This window comes from Brachyhypopomus gauderio, chromosome 17 (genome assembly GCF_052324685.1).
Source record: "Brachyhypopomus gauderio isolate BG-103 chromosome 17, BGAUD_0.2, whole genome shotgun sequence".
In the NCBI taxonomy this organism is placed as follows: domain Eukaryota; kingdom Metazoa; phylum Chordata; class Actinopteri; order Gymnotiformes; family Hypopomidae; genus Brachyhypopomus; species Brachyhypopomus gauderio.
Genome location: NC_135227.1, coordinates 7629734 through 7644165, shown reverse-complemented (window position 1 = coordinate 7644165; position 14432 = coordinate 7629734). Strand labels below are relative to the sequence as shown.

General features: G+C 42.0%; 2 protein-coding genes across 11 annotated transcripts in view; both read left to right on the top strand.

Annotated features, from left to right (window-relative positions):
• The first annotated feature begins 56 nt into the window (after positions 1-56).
• Positions 57-14432, top strand: part of ccdc162 (coiled-coil domain containing 162) — a 29225-nt gene continuing 14849 nt past the window's right edge. For 4 of the 7 annotated variants that reach the window (XM_076978531.1, XM_076978530.1, XM_076978529.1 and 1 more), the window contains exons 1-5: positions 57-183; positions 12262-12626; positions 12724-12796; positions 12895-13005; positions 14254-14367. In XM_076978531.1, coding sequence (XP_076834646.1) covers positions 12484-12626; positions 12724-12796; positions 12895-13005; positions 14254-14367 — 441 coding nt within the window. In that variant the 5' untranslated portion in view covers positions 57-183; positions 12262-12483. The other 3 variants (XM_076978534.1, XM_076978533.1, XM_076978532.1) reach the window with 3 other exon arrangements.
• Positions 63-10368, top strand: foxo3a (forkhead box O3A). 4 transcript variants are annotated; one of them, XM_076978549.1, is made up of 3 exons: positions 66-183; positions 765-1413; positions 7175-10368. In XM_076978549.1, the coding sequence occupies exons 2-3, from the start codon at positions 871-873 to the stop codon at positions 8516-8518; spliced, it is 1887 nt and encodes a 628-aa protein (XP_076834664.1). In that variant the 5' UTR covers positions 66-183; positions 765-870; the 3' UTR covers positions 8519-10368. The 4 variants fall into 4 exon arrangements, with proteins under 4 accessions (XP_076834665.1, XP_076834664.1, XP_076834663.1 ...); XM_076978548.1 differs by having other exon boundaries at positions 67-183; positions 474-1413; XM_076978550.1 differs by lacking the exon at positions 765-1413 and having other exon boundaries at positions 63-183.

The following is a 14432-nucleotide window of genomic DNA, read 5'->3' as shown; positions in this document are numbered from 1 at the left end:
TTCTTGTTACTGCAGAGGACTTGGTAGTCCGCGCATTACCGAAGCTGTTCAGTTGCATCGGATCGCCCAGGATGTGGGGCGCCACGTCTCGCTCCGTGCGGAACTGTGGTAATGGAAATTTATTTGAGGAAACCATGTATCGAGAACTCGTTCGTTGTCGTTTACCGCTTGCAGAAATTAGAGGTAATTATGGCTTGACAACTGTTTAATAGGGTGCACAACAATTAATTCGCCCCCGCTTTTGGGCGCTGGGGAGCTGGCTCTCCTTTCTGGTAGAGTAGTAGCCAAAAGGCTTGGACACATTGTCAAGATGGCAGCTGAATATGGAGATAATGTTACCAATATAATGCTTTATTCTGTATTTCTAATATCGTTGTAATGTTACTATTGTAATGCCGCACTTATACTAGATAAACGTTAGCAAGCTATCATAGATAGCCACCTAACCACATCACCTCTTCATTCTTTATCAGTGGTGTCTTACTGGTCTGGTGTAGTTGCATTCCGTGCTTTAAAGTCAACTACGAGCTGTTAAATTAAATTAAAATCGTCCCACCATTCGACAAGGTGGACACAGAGCTGGGAAGAGGTAGCTAGCTACTGCTGGAAAGGACAAATTCAGAAAAGCAGTGGCATGAAAATGTAAGTTCACAGTCATGATCCGTGTGGAGTTGTAACATGTGCAGGACATGTCGAGTTGTTCTCAAACGTTCTTGAGTTTTGGCCACATAGACCGTTAAGAAAGTTAGATGTGTCCCGCACAGACATGCTGACCCAAGAACCCGTCCATTAACGGAATGCACAACGCTACTGCCAACTGCTGCTGAACAGTTTCAAAGACCAGCACGTAAAGCGCTCAGTGGAGACAACATGGCAGACGCCTTCTGCGAGGAGAACCCTTCTGCAGCGGACCTTGACATAGATCCAGACTTTGAGCCCCAGAAAAGGCCGAGATCCTGTACCTGGCCTCTACCCAGACCAGAATCCAGTGCTGGGAAGCCAGAACCAACAGAGGTGGAGATTATTCAAGAGGAAGAGGCGGATGAGAAGGCCACCACACTCACTTCAAAGGAGAGCAGCTCCACGGAGCAGAACCTCGGTGGTGCTCCTCCTGCAGTGGGACTCCACGCTGCTTCACACGGCAGACACACTCACGGCTCCCCCCTTACTTCGCAGCCACTGGTCGCTGCAGGCAGTGACTCGAACACAAGTGGTGTTGTACCCCAGCAGCCCAGAAAGTCGTCCGCTCGCAGAAATGCTTGGGGGAACTACTCTTATGCAGATCTCATCACTCAAGCCATTGAGAGCTCGCCTGAGAAAAGGCTGACTTTGGCCCAGATTTATGACTGGATGGTCAGATCTGTGCCATACTTCAAGGACAAAGGTGAAAGCAACAGCTCTGCAGGGTGGAAGGTAAGACCACTGCAGAATAGTCCTGATCGGAAATATGTAAATAACATTTACATGTTTCTGTTAATATTATTTATTTATACGTGCGTTATTATTATTAATAATAATCTTGGGCAGTTGTTTAAGACAAGATTAATAATTTGATGTATTAAAGTGCTATAAGACCAGAATGGGAAAACATGAGTAATGAGGTTGTGGTCTTTACTGATTAAGTGGGTGATGTCAGGGATACACTAGTGGGCGTTTTAGTAACACCAGATAAACACAGCAAGGTTGCAAATGATAACCCCTCCTCACACCCAGTTCTCTTTGAACAGACCAGTACCCTAAATACTAAGCCTCAGAAATGTAGATTTACTGGAGTGAACATCACCAGCGTGGTGGTGGTTGGGGAGAAGATGTGTATGATTAAAAAGCAGATAACTAAACAGCAGGTCTCTGCTTGGACCTCAGATCTTTTTTATTCCACAGACGAAACAAATCTATTCTGCTTATCAAGTAGGCAGTCAAGTCACAATCCTAAAGTTATCTCTGCATAATTTGCATTAATCAGCAAAAGGCTGTGCAAATATAAATTTGAATGTTATTATGGAAATTGCATCGGTCTGACATTTGCTGGACGAGCCACAAAAACTGAAGTCGTTCCCTCATCCAACTTGACATTGGCCCTGTCCATTCATAACCACAACTATAAACTTACCAGTTTGGTAGGTGGCATTTTAAGCACCTGTTAAGCACATAAGCACGTGCAAAGCACCTTCATTGTACTTGCTATGCTGGATTATGGCCTGGACTTGTAAAATGGAATTGAGTCTACATTTTGTGTTCGTTTATCTATGTAGATATAGTACAAAAAAATATTTTCCATGGAAACAAAATATTTATATTTATAGTCTAGTCTGTCACAAATAATGGTAAAAGAACTGAGCCTCAGCTGTAGAGATGCGTGCCATAAGAGCTAATGCAGTATTTATTCTCTGCATGTGCCACAGAGCTTGCTTGCGTCCAAGAGAGGAGAGAAAAAGAAAAAAAAGAAAACCCTGAGGATTTAATCAGTACAAACACGATTGGCTGTTCTGTCCCCACCTCCACTTCCTATTGGCTTGTGGCTTCAGCATAGGAATCAATCAGCTGACTGGAAACTATGTAGGTCAGTGTGTAGCAAAATGTGAAGAGCTTGGTGTTTGACTCTGAGATCTAGCTTTGTGTAAACTGGCAGGAGTCCAGCCCTTTTCTGAGTGGTGCTTTGCAGACGAGGGACAGCGCCATGGCTTTGGGAGAATGGAAGATGGCGGGAAGCACTAGAGATCTCAGCCCGTTATTGGAGCTATTTTATTTATAGCTAGTAGTCTTTCATGAACAGAATGAAAGGAGAGACAACAATACAAAATATGCAACAGGAACTTCACCACATTCTGTTATGTCAGTGTTTGTGAATTTATAATCCCACCCTATTAAAGAAGTCAATGCAGATTTGAATGTCGGTTTTGCTCTAAGCACAAACTGATTTTCTTTCCCTAGCCTTTTATGGTAAAAAAAAATAAATATTTTTTGAAAATTCATTTATGTGAAGTATCTGTGAGAAACCTCATGTAAAAAAAAAACAATTGTAAAGGCCTAAGTAATGTGGAAAACACAGTGGTAGTGGTTAAGTGTTTGTTTTGTTTATTTATTTAACCAGGTGGTCAGTTCTCTCTGTTACATTTATCAGCTATATCACTTTTCCTTCTAAAAGTCTGCCCACTAATTTGACCATAACAGAAGCTGATAATGACAATGAAAATTGCTTTATTTGTGTACATATCTGCCTAAAATAACACTGTTTTGGTTGCTGAAACCATTGATGAGCTGCATCTGTGTACGTAGGTGTTTCTAATTTCCTACAGTTTCCTGTTTAGTTTTTCCTTTGTCCCACCATCACCACTGATCTTCAGCACTGTAACGTTATCCAAGACCATATATATTGAACTGTATGGAAAGACGGTATATATTAAGTAAAATTTAGGTGATCTGAGCTTAAATTGTAATTATGTTATTATCAGCTGGGTGTGATTTGGATACAATGTGTGAGTGTTGAGAATATAGATAAGTGTCTCTAACAAAGTGACCATCGTTTGTATATTTGTTCAGTTAGTTTATATGATGAATCAACACACACTGAATGGCCATGCTATTAGAAACACCATTCTAATAGCCCTTTGGCCTTCAGAACCGCATTAATTTGTCATGGCATAGATTTCACTAGGTGTTGAAATCATTCTGCAGGAAACTTGGCCCATGATGCAGACAGGATAGCATGCAGTTGCCTTAAATTAGGTCAAGGTACTGACATGCTCAGTGATCCAGTTTTTGTGCTGTTTTGCCCACTGGAGTCTTTCCTTTCTGTTTCCTTAGACAGCAATGACACTCAAACTGCTCATCTGACATTGTCTCATCTGGCTAGTCTAACACCAATGACCAGGCCTTGTTCAAAGCATATGAAAAATGAAAATGTTGTCTTGAGTTCACACATGCGCACACACACACACAAACACACATATATGGTGTAACCCTTACATTCATTAGTTTTCAAAGCTGTGATGTACTAGTGATGTACTAATATTCAACTCCAGGTAGATCCATCTGATTTGCTCAGTTTTATTACTGATTAAGTGATTTGTGCACTATTTTATGTTGTTCTTTTTAAAGTGAAAAGTGTGCAGGGCTAGCATACTTTGCCTTCCGTTTACATATTGGCAGCAGTGCAAGTCACAGACTTAGACTGCTCAGAAATAATAATGGAACACCGAATCAACACCCATTCAAATAAACTTCAGGGACTTCAGTCTGTCCTGTTACAAAGCGGAAGTGCTTTTGAATCAATTTCACATGTTTTGGTGTAAAGGAATGGAAATGACTGGAGAGGCAACTGCAAGGCCAACCACCCAACACACCCCCCTCCACTCCTGAGTATGAGTACTCCTGCAGATCATTCAGGTTGAATAGGTAGTCCAGGCCCTCCAGGAGGCCACATCCATCCATATGTGCTGTCACAAGAAGGTTTGGTGCGTCTGGCAGCACATACTCGGGAGCACGAAGGAGAAGGCAGGACACGGGGCATTACACGAGAAGAGCTGTACAGGGCTGGAGAAGCAGCCAGCAGCACCACGCTGCAAGGAAAAACAAGAGCCCTACAAAATGACCTCTGGTGGGCCACTGGTGTGCATGTTCCTGACCATACATGTCAGAAACAGACTCCACGAGGGTGGCATGGGGGCCTGGTGGATGTCTTCTAGTGGGACCTATGCTCACAGCTCTGCACCTCACAGCTCGATTGGCATTCACAAGAGAACGCCAGTCTTGGCAGGTCTGCCACTGGCAGTCCACTCTTCTCACAGATGAGAGCAGGCTCACACTCAGCACATGTGAGAGATGTGAAGGAGTATGGAAATGCTGTGGTGAACATTTTGATATCTGCACCATCATCCAGCATGACTGGTTTAGCAGTGGGTCAGTGATGGTCTGTACTGACACATCCCAGGATGGTTGCACAGTCCTCTAAATGATAGAGAATAGAACCCTAACCGCTGTTAGCTACCAGGATCAAATCTTCAACACCATTGTGAGACTTTTCACTGATGCAGTGACCCCTGGTGCAGGACAATACCCAGCCTCCGCATACATAGGCAGGTTCTGGATGGCAAAGTCATTGGTGCCATTGACTGAATCCATTTGACAACCTCTGGAACATTGTGTCAGTGCATACAATGTCACCAAGCAGTACCACAGACAGTCCAGAACTGACTGATGTCCTGACCCAGGTCTGGGAGAAGATCCCCCAGTACACCCTCTACCATCTAGTAGCATGCCTAGATGTTGGGACTGCATACAGGCACGTGAGGGCAATATACAGTATGGATTATGGGGGGAAGGGAGTGGGTTGATTGATCTTTGTTGTGTCATTTTGTTCACAATAAAGTACTGCGTTTATATCAGTAGAGGCTTTCAACATGGAATCATTCACATAATTTTTTTGAGCGGTGCAAACCAGACAATATTTGTTTATGAAGTGTATGACGGTCCGTCTTGGTCTGTGATTGCCATCCAGACAAGTAACCAAACTGGTTTACTTGTTAACTGTAGTCTGCCTGCTTAGGTAAGTAAAAATGAAAAATTGCTCATGTACGGTAAGAGTAAAATGTGTTTGTGTGTTCTCACACAAAGAGTTTGAGTTCTCACTGGATTAAGTGCAGTAATTAGCCTGAAGCAGAGGCTGTGGTTGAGGAGTCCCCAGGCAAGCTCATTCAGTCTGAGAAACATGAGCAAAGTCAGGCCAGCAGTCATGACAGTGCAGAGCTCCAGGCATCAAACGCTACTCTGACATTCATACACTGTGAGAGAGAACTGGGCTCTGTTTTAGAGTATGCCTGAGCAATTAGCTGATATCAAATTAACCATTATATTGATTTCTCAGTTGGACTGTTGCCATTTTTATGTGCTGTTATTATCACAGCACATAATAATCATTGGATCTTACTAACAGGGTTAAAAAGGTTGTCATAAGATTTGTCAAGTTCTTAACACCAGAAGATATATGTATAAGTTTTTTTGTTCTACCATGACAGTAGCTTTAATAGTTCTGTAATAGTGCTGCTTAAATAAGCAAAAAGCAACTGTGTCATTTTGACTAACTTTTATTTGGATCGACTCGGGCACAACAGTGGTAACTGTTCATCAGAAGTGGCAGTTTTTCATGTTGTCCTGTTTTTCATTGTGTTCATCCCCCAGGTGGGCGTGGCCCATTAGGGAACCCGATACCCGAGGGTCGTTTGTCAGTCTATATATGTCTTTGGATTAGTTCACAGGTTTTGAGTTTGTGCACTGTATCCATTAAATCCTCCATTTTCCCTGAGACTGGCGTGATCGCTTGGTTCCTTTTTTTTTTGCACTCCCTCGCCCCTCACACTATATTTATTCTGTAAAGCATTGCATGTTGCATGTATGTATGAAAAGTGCTATACCAATAAAGATTATTATTATTATTGTATTATTATAATACATTGCTGTGTTTGTCAGAACATTCACAATTATATGTTTTCCCTAAATAATTCAGCCCCATTGTATAGAAAAGCTCTGACTGATTAAAGGAGAAAGGTAGTGCATGAACGAGGAGGTCTCATTTGAATCAGTTCTTCTCCAGTCCGTGTTCTGCATAAGAACTCCTGTTTAGTGATTGTATAGATGACCCCAGCTGTAAAATGTGAACAGGTTTCCTTTTTCCATTGAACATTTTAGTCCTTGGCATCAAAGTTGATGTGTTCTTTTTCGACAATACTTGAAAAATATGAATGCAAACTGAGTTGGACAATATGTCTAATTTGTTCTACAATAAATTATTATCATTGCAGAATCATATGACAACCTTATTTTTCAGGTTCTTTTACTGTTTAATATGAGATATTTACTGAATATAAATATGAGCAATAATTTCAATTAAACTGTAAAGATCATTTGCATATGAAATTTCCATGTATGGTGTTTGTACTTAAAAAAAAAAACATACCCGCCCACCAGTAAACCCCCCCCCCCCCCCCCCCCCCAAATCATAGTGTAGTACTCACTGTACTAAGGAAGAAAGCTCAAACATAAATCTTAATCTGCCATACCTCCTACCACACTTGTGTTGCATAATAATTCTCTTTAATTGTTCTCTTTCAGCAAATTAATAAGTTGCTGTAGCAGGTTCCGTACAAAGACCAACAGCTGTCTTCTTGTGTTTTCACAGAACTCCATTCGGCACAATCTGTCTCTCCATAGCCGGTTTGTGAGGGTCCAGAATGAAGGCACGGGGAAGAGTTCATGGTGGATGGTCAACCCAGATGGTGGGAAGGGTGGTAAAGTCCCACGCAGGCGTGCTGTTTCCATGGACAACAGCAACAAGCTCCTCAAGAACGCCCGCGGCCGTGCGGCCAAGAAGAAGGCAGCCCTCCAGGCGGCCCAGGACGGGAGCTCGGAGAGTTCCTCCTCCCTGTCCAAGTGGACAGGGAGTCCCACTTCCCGCAGCAGCGATGAGCTTGATGCTTGGACTGACTTCCGCTCACGCACCAATTCCAACGCCAGCACACTCAGCGGCAGGCTGTCTCCGATCCTGGCTAACCTTGAAGTGGATGAGATTCCTGACGATGACGCACCACTCTCTCCCATGCTCTACTCCAACCCCAGCAGCATGTCCCCTTCCACAGGTGTGACGGAGCTGCCTCGTCTCGCTGACCTCGCAGGTACTATGAACCTCAACGACGGGCTCTCCGACAACCTGATGGACGACCTGCTCGACAACATCAGCCTGACGGCGTCGCAGTCCCCAGGACAGGATGAGAGTGGTGCCAGCCTTCAAGGGAGCCCCGTGTTTACCTTCGGCTGCTCCGGCAGCAGCCTTGGGGTTCCATCCGGCAGCTACGGGCCCGGCTCCATGTTCAGCCCTTCGTCCGTCACAGGGCTGCGCCAGTCGCCCATGCAGACCATCCAGGAGAATAAGCCGGCCACGTTCATCTGTGGCTCTCACTTCAGCAAACCGAGTCTGCAGGACCTGCTCGGCTCCGAGCCACACAGCCACAGCGACGTCCTGCTCACCCAGTCTGACCCGCTGATATCGCAAGCCAGTGCCTCCGTGTCTCAGAGTTCCCGCCGTGGTGCCCTCCAAGCTGGACCTGGAGGACAGGCTGGACTCAAGAAGGTTTCGCTGGCTGCATGGCGACCAAATGGGGTCTTGGGGTCAGGAAGCGACTCAGACTATCAATGCTTGGTCAAGCAGCGTCTCCAGCAGTCTCCCTCCACGTCTATGCAGCTCAGCTCTTCGGATTCCTTGCTGTCAGGTCTCAATGGTATTGTGCCCTGTGTTCTATCAGCAAATCAGGACCGCCTCAGTTTCCCTACCGATCTAGATCTTGAAGCTTTCAGCAGTAGCCTTGATTGTGACATGGATACCATCATCCGCAATGACCTGATGGATGCTGATGACTTGGAGTTCAGCTTTGATTCTCATCTCATCTCCAGTCAGAACACAAACCTGAATTCAGGGAGTCTCTCAAGTACCAAACAAACCTCATCCCAGAGCTGGGTACCGGGCTGATCACCTCCGCAGCTGGTATGCATTGGCAGGGCAGAACACAGCTTTAGACACTGTCCTGTGCAAGGGAAGTGTGAGGGAACACTGTAAAAATGCAGTTTGAAAACTACTGGAATGATTTTAATTCAGTAACCCACACAGTTGATGTTGTCATGGTTTAGTAGCCATATATTGTGAAACGTCATGGTCCAGGCTTGTGTGTGATGGACAGACTTGATGGAATTTTATGAAGTTTAGAAGTGCTTGCAGTTTGACCTCAGTGTCAAGGACAAGGTCTGAGCAGATGCAAGTAAGGAAGGACTTTGCTGCAACTGGAAAGATCTTTAAGGTTTTCTGTTTAATAAAGAAATTAAGACCCTCTGTTCTTCCCTTAGTCTACTCAGAAATAAACTTGGCCTAGGTAAATCTCACTGCTGGGTTTAGATTACTGTTTAACCATAGATTAGGAGATGTTCACATTTTTTTTGTCTTCACATTAATAGAAACAGGTGTCTTCTGCCAAACTGGAAATCAATTAGTGATTGATGACCCGTTTTACAACCCAAACTCTGGAGAATGTTTCTGTTGTTCCCTTCAGAATTAACATGGTGATGTGTTTTTGGTCTGTCCTACAGAACCAGAACAAGGGACAGAAATAACCTGATGTATCTCGTACTCCTTTCACAGAGCAGTGATTTTTGAGCTGTTGTTGAGCTATTAAATGTGATGTATTACATTTATTTCCTCCGCTGCACTGCATTGACGTTGTTTTAATGCGGCATTTTATTCAGCTCAAAGTACTTGATTGTCTCTTATTTCATCACTTCCATCCTGAACTTATCTGAAAACTTGACCATCTTAAACTAGTTTTTGTGATGTCTGTTAAAATGTTTAGCATATTTATTCCAGAAGTAAGAAATTGTACAAATACCTTTGAGATCTCAGAGCACTGATCAAAGACCACTACACAACTGCGTATAGTTGGGAGAAACACCATTTATAAGCTTGCAAGGCTGCAATGGCGCCTTTTAGCCCTTCCTTTGTACATATTTGCACACTGGGTGGTGCTTGCATCGTCTCAAACGTGCATCGTCTCTGTTCTAAAGGCAATATGCATCAAGGATCTTCATGTGAAACCCATGTTAGTATTATAGTCACAATCAATACTTTAAGAAATCTAAGCACGCTTACACGGACTGTATTTTAACTAGTTTGTTACACCTGCAAAGTAATCAAATTAGCAGTTCACCGACAGTGAGGCTAGTGTTTCGCATGTTCAGCAGTAGTGCCATTACAAGAACCCTGTCACATGTCCAGTGGTAGCGCCATTAAAGGAACCCTGTCACATGTCCAGTGGTAGCGCCATTAAAGGAACCCTGTCACGTGTCCAGTGGTAGCGCCATTAAAGGAACCCTGTCACATGTTGATGCACTTGTTACAGTATGATGGTTGAATGCATCTTTGTCTGATTCCATTTTCAGACTCAAAACTCCACTAACACATCAATCACTGTTGCACATGCCTTCATTGAGTTATGTTGAGTTACAGTGGTGTTCATTGTTTACATAATTCCGTTGTGCTATTAAAACCATACAAAGTATTGTTATTTCCTCTGATATTTGTTTCACATTCATTATAGCCCCTTGAAAATGTATCTTCATTTCATTTTACTTTACGCATCAAGAAGAACTTCAAATGAATGTAAATGAACATTTTTATGTGTCGCATACCCTGTTTGCCACAACTGGCTATATTTAACCTATTTACTAATAGATACACTGATTGTTGGCTGAAATACACCTCTTTATTGCCATTCGGAATTACCTGGGTAGTACAAGATATGGTGCATGTAAATAAAGCTTTGGACAGCACTATGTCCTGTGTTTCTGTCATTTTGTAGCCCAATTATAGAGTTTTTTAAACATCAAAAAGACCATGTAGTTCTACACAGCTTTGCATTTGGCAGTCTCATTGTAATAATCACCTGATGAATGGTGAGTTACACCACAGCTGTACTTACACATATTTTCTAGAAAGTGTAAATAAAACAGCTACCAAGGTGTATATATGTGTATTTTTGTTTGCATCTAAAACAAGCTGCCTGTCCAGTTGACATTGCTTATTGTTATTCTGTGACAGAATAAAGGTTTTAATGATAATCTTTGGACAGTTAAAAAAAACAGCTTATTAACGGCTTTTAAACCTAGAGAAAGGCTTTGGTTTGAAAAGATCCACATAATGATGTTTATTTGATCTGGCTGTCTTTAACTATTTATAGATAGCAAATTAATAAAACTGTTGTGTTTAATTAAATATGTTCTCTCTAGACTGTCCCAAATGATAAAGAACAAAGACTCTTATTTTGTATTTTAAGTTTTGAGTTAACCCAGAACTCCATATAGCATAATTTATATATAGCATTATGTGAAGAAGAGCGGTCATAAATTGCCACTGTTAAGAAAAGATACAGAAGAGGTCATAAAAGGACCCCCCCCCCCCCCCATCTTTTAGTCAGCAAGTACCACTGACTGATCTGTGGCTTCATTACTCAATTGAGTATTGATGAATTATGCTGAAGTTGAGTCCAGTGAATATATGGTGAATATTGGGTTGTCACTCAGATCACAAAGGTAAGCTTGGTGAGGTTTACCTAATCTCTTCCTGATGAAACCTGTGTGTCTTCTGGTCTGGTTTATACATGTCCGATATGCAGACAAATATGCAAGATTGTGAGTCATTCGACTGCACATTTCTTTGTTTATTTTGTTCAGCTGTCGTGCGTGTGTGTGTGTGTGTGTGTGTGTGTGTGTGTGTGTGTGTGTGTGTGTGTGTGTGAATAACAGTGTGTGTGAATAACAACATACTATAATGCTTGCCTAGATTTCACATGCCCTGTAGGGGACAAAATGATGGGACTATCTCCATCCCCAGTGACAATAGATGTAAACTGTGCCATATGTCCTTGTGCTCTCATTGGTGGACACCTTGATGATGATTTTTCATTGGATATAGGCTACCTTTTCTGTGAACCAATCAGTTGTTCTGTATCCATGTGAATTTGGGGTGCTGAGCTATTTAAATCCATACTGGTGAAAAGTGTAAGATAAATGTTAATTAGAATAATTTTAAAGTACTTTAAAGTTACATCATACCAGCCATTACAAAATATTCTTCCTTGTTTGCATGTATACATGGAGCCATTATATAGCACTTCTTAAATATACGGATTGGAATCAAAACATTTAGAAAAAACGAGGAACATATATATATATATATATATACTTACGATATATAGGGGAGAGGAGGACAAATGATAGGTCATAAATGATTAACTAATTACCTGACCTTCATGCGTTTACATGTTAATAGCTTCATGAACATCAAAATGTGAAGTCGTCAAGAAACTCCAGATCTGTTGTTTTGATGTACTGAGTAGGCAAATGATAATACTGCATAGCCTACTCAGTAAGTTTAACAAACATTTCATTTTAGTTCAGCAAAATCTAGTATTTGAATGAAACAGGAATTGATATCAGTAGGTTTTGATCGCCCTCTATAGTCAGAGAATAGTACAGCAAAGCAATTTTAAACAACCGAGGCGTGTTGTTAGAATAACTGGGAAAAATAACTTTTCTATTTCATTGTATATGAAACGTAGCCTCTAAAGCACATGCGCGTTTGCAAATGTCTCTATGCAAATGGAAATTGAGAATGTGAATTTGAATTTTAGGTGCTTATCGGGCACTCTGTGCTGTATTTGTTTTCAGGTTTTCTGTTGTTGTACCCTGTACAATTTCAGCTCAAATCTCCATGGACACGATATGGCAACACTCCGCCTTCCTAACTCAAAGATCGGACCAAGTTCATCCTTGGACAAAAATAAGTTAGCAAAGGAGTTTTTGACGATATATCAAGCATAAACAAGCGCTGTTTCCTAGTGAGATCCACTAGTTATTAAAATACTGCAGGAATCTAAATTGTTCGGCGACATGGTCAGGCCCAGAGTTTACAAAATCTCTTCTCCGGTGAAGGTGGTGCAGCTCGAGGCTGAGTTGACTTCTCTGCTTCAGGCACTGAAGAGTGAAATTGAAAATACTGAAACTATTAATGGAACATCCACAAACCCTTACAGGTGAGATAACTAAACTGTAACTGTGATGATGAATTGATCGATCCATTAAAGTTTTGAATTTTTTTATCTGAAGTTCTACCACTGTTTTTTTTTTTAGCTCTGTTCATATTCCAAAGAGTGTGGCTTATTTTCGCATGGAGAGGCAAAATGTTCTACAGAGGGGATTGCAAGTGAGGTTTAATCATTTAGAAAGAAGAAATTAAATATTTGTGATATTTGTCTACTTTCTCCTTGTGTTAATAATGTGCACACTGAGTGTTAACTGTAGGTTGCAGCTGTAAAACCCATAGTGTCACAAGCAGAGGTGATTCAGAGAGAGCTGGAGAGCTGCCTGCTGCCCGAGTACACACCTGAGAGCTTACCTCTGTTACTGCATCAGGTAGGACACACCTGAGAGCTTACCTCTGTTACTGCATCAGGTAGGACACACCTGAGAGCTTACCTCTGTTACTGCATCAGGTAGGACACACCTGAGGACTTACTTCTGTTACTGTAACCATATAGAGCTCCCCTGAGAGCTTACCTCTATTACTGCATCAGGTAGGACACACCTGGGGACTTACTTCTGTTACTGTAACCATATAGAGCTCCCCTGAGAGCTTACCTCTGTTACTGCATCAGGTAGGACACACCTGAGAGCTTACCTCTGTTACTGCAACTATATAGAGCTCCTCTGAGAGCTTACATTTATTACTGTAACCAGATAGAACTTGCCTGAGAGCTTACCTCTGATACTGTAACCAGATAGAGCTCCCTTGAGAGCTTACCTCTGATACTGTAACCAGATAGAACTCCCCTGAGAGCTTACCTCTGTTACTGTAACCATATAAAGCTCCTGTAAGAGTTTACCTCTGTTACTGTAAGTTACAGTAACAGAGGTAAACTCTTACAGGAGCTTTATATGGTTACAGTCTGTAACCATATAAAGCTCCTGTAAGAGTTTACCTCTGTTACTATAACCATATAAAGCTCCCCTGAGAGCTTACCTCTGTTACAGTAACCAGGTAGAGTTTCCCTGAGAGCTTACCTCTGTTACTGTAACCAGATAGAGCTCCTCTGAGAGCTTACATATGTTACTGTAACCAGATAGTACTCCCATGAGAGCGTACTTCTGTTACTGTAACCAGATAGAGCTCCCCTGATAGCTTACCTTTGTTACTGTAACCAGATAGAGCTCCCCTGAGAGTTTACCTGTTACTGTAACCATATAAAGCTCCCCTAAGAGTTTACCTCTGTTACTGTAACCATATAAAGCTCCCCTGAAAGCTTACCTATGTTATTGTAACCAGGCAGGGATCCCATGAGAACTTACCTCTGTTACTGTAACCAGATAGAGCTCCCCTGAGAGCTTACCTCTGTTACTGTAACCAGATAGAGCTCCCCTGAAAGCTTACCTCTGTTACTGTAACCAGGTAGGGGTCCCATGAGAGCTTACATATGCTATGCCAGGTAAAACATTTGGTTAGATATTACCTCTCTTATTGCGCCAGGTAAGAGGGAATCTATGTAGTTTCTTTTTCTTTTTTTTTTGTAATTTTGCAGTCTGCTATTACTCACTAGATTTGCTTTAAAATGATAAAAAGAATTGCCTCATTTTTCTTAGTTACACTAGTCCTTTTTGTGTCAGTTCTTCACAGACCGATCATATCAGCTGGCGTTGTGTAAATACCAGCTTATGCTGAGGTGGAGGAGATTTGCTCGTCATTCCACCATCCTGGGCCAGTTATATACTGAGTATAAGGTCATCCATGTAATGCAACACACTCAAAACACCATTACTAACTGTATGCATAATTGTATATTATT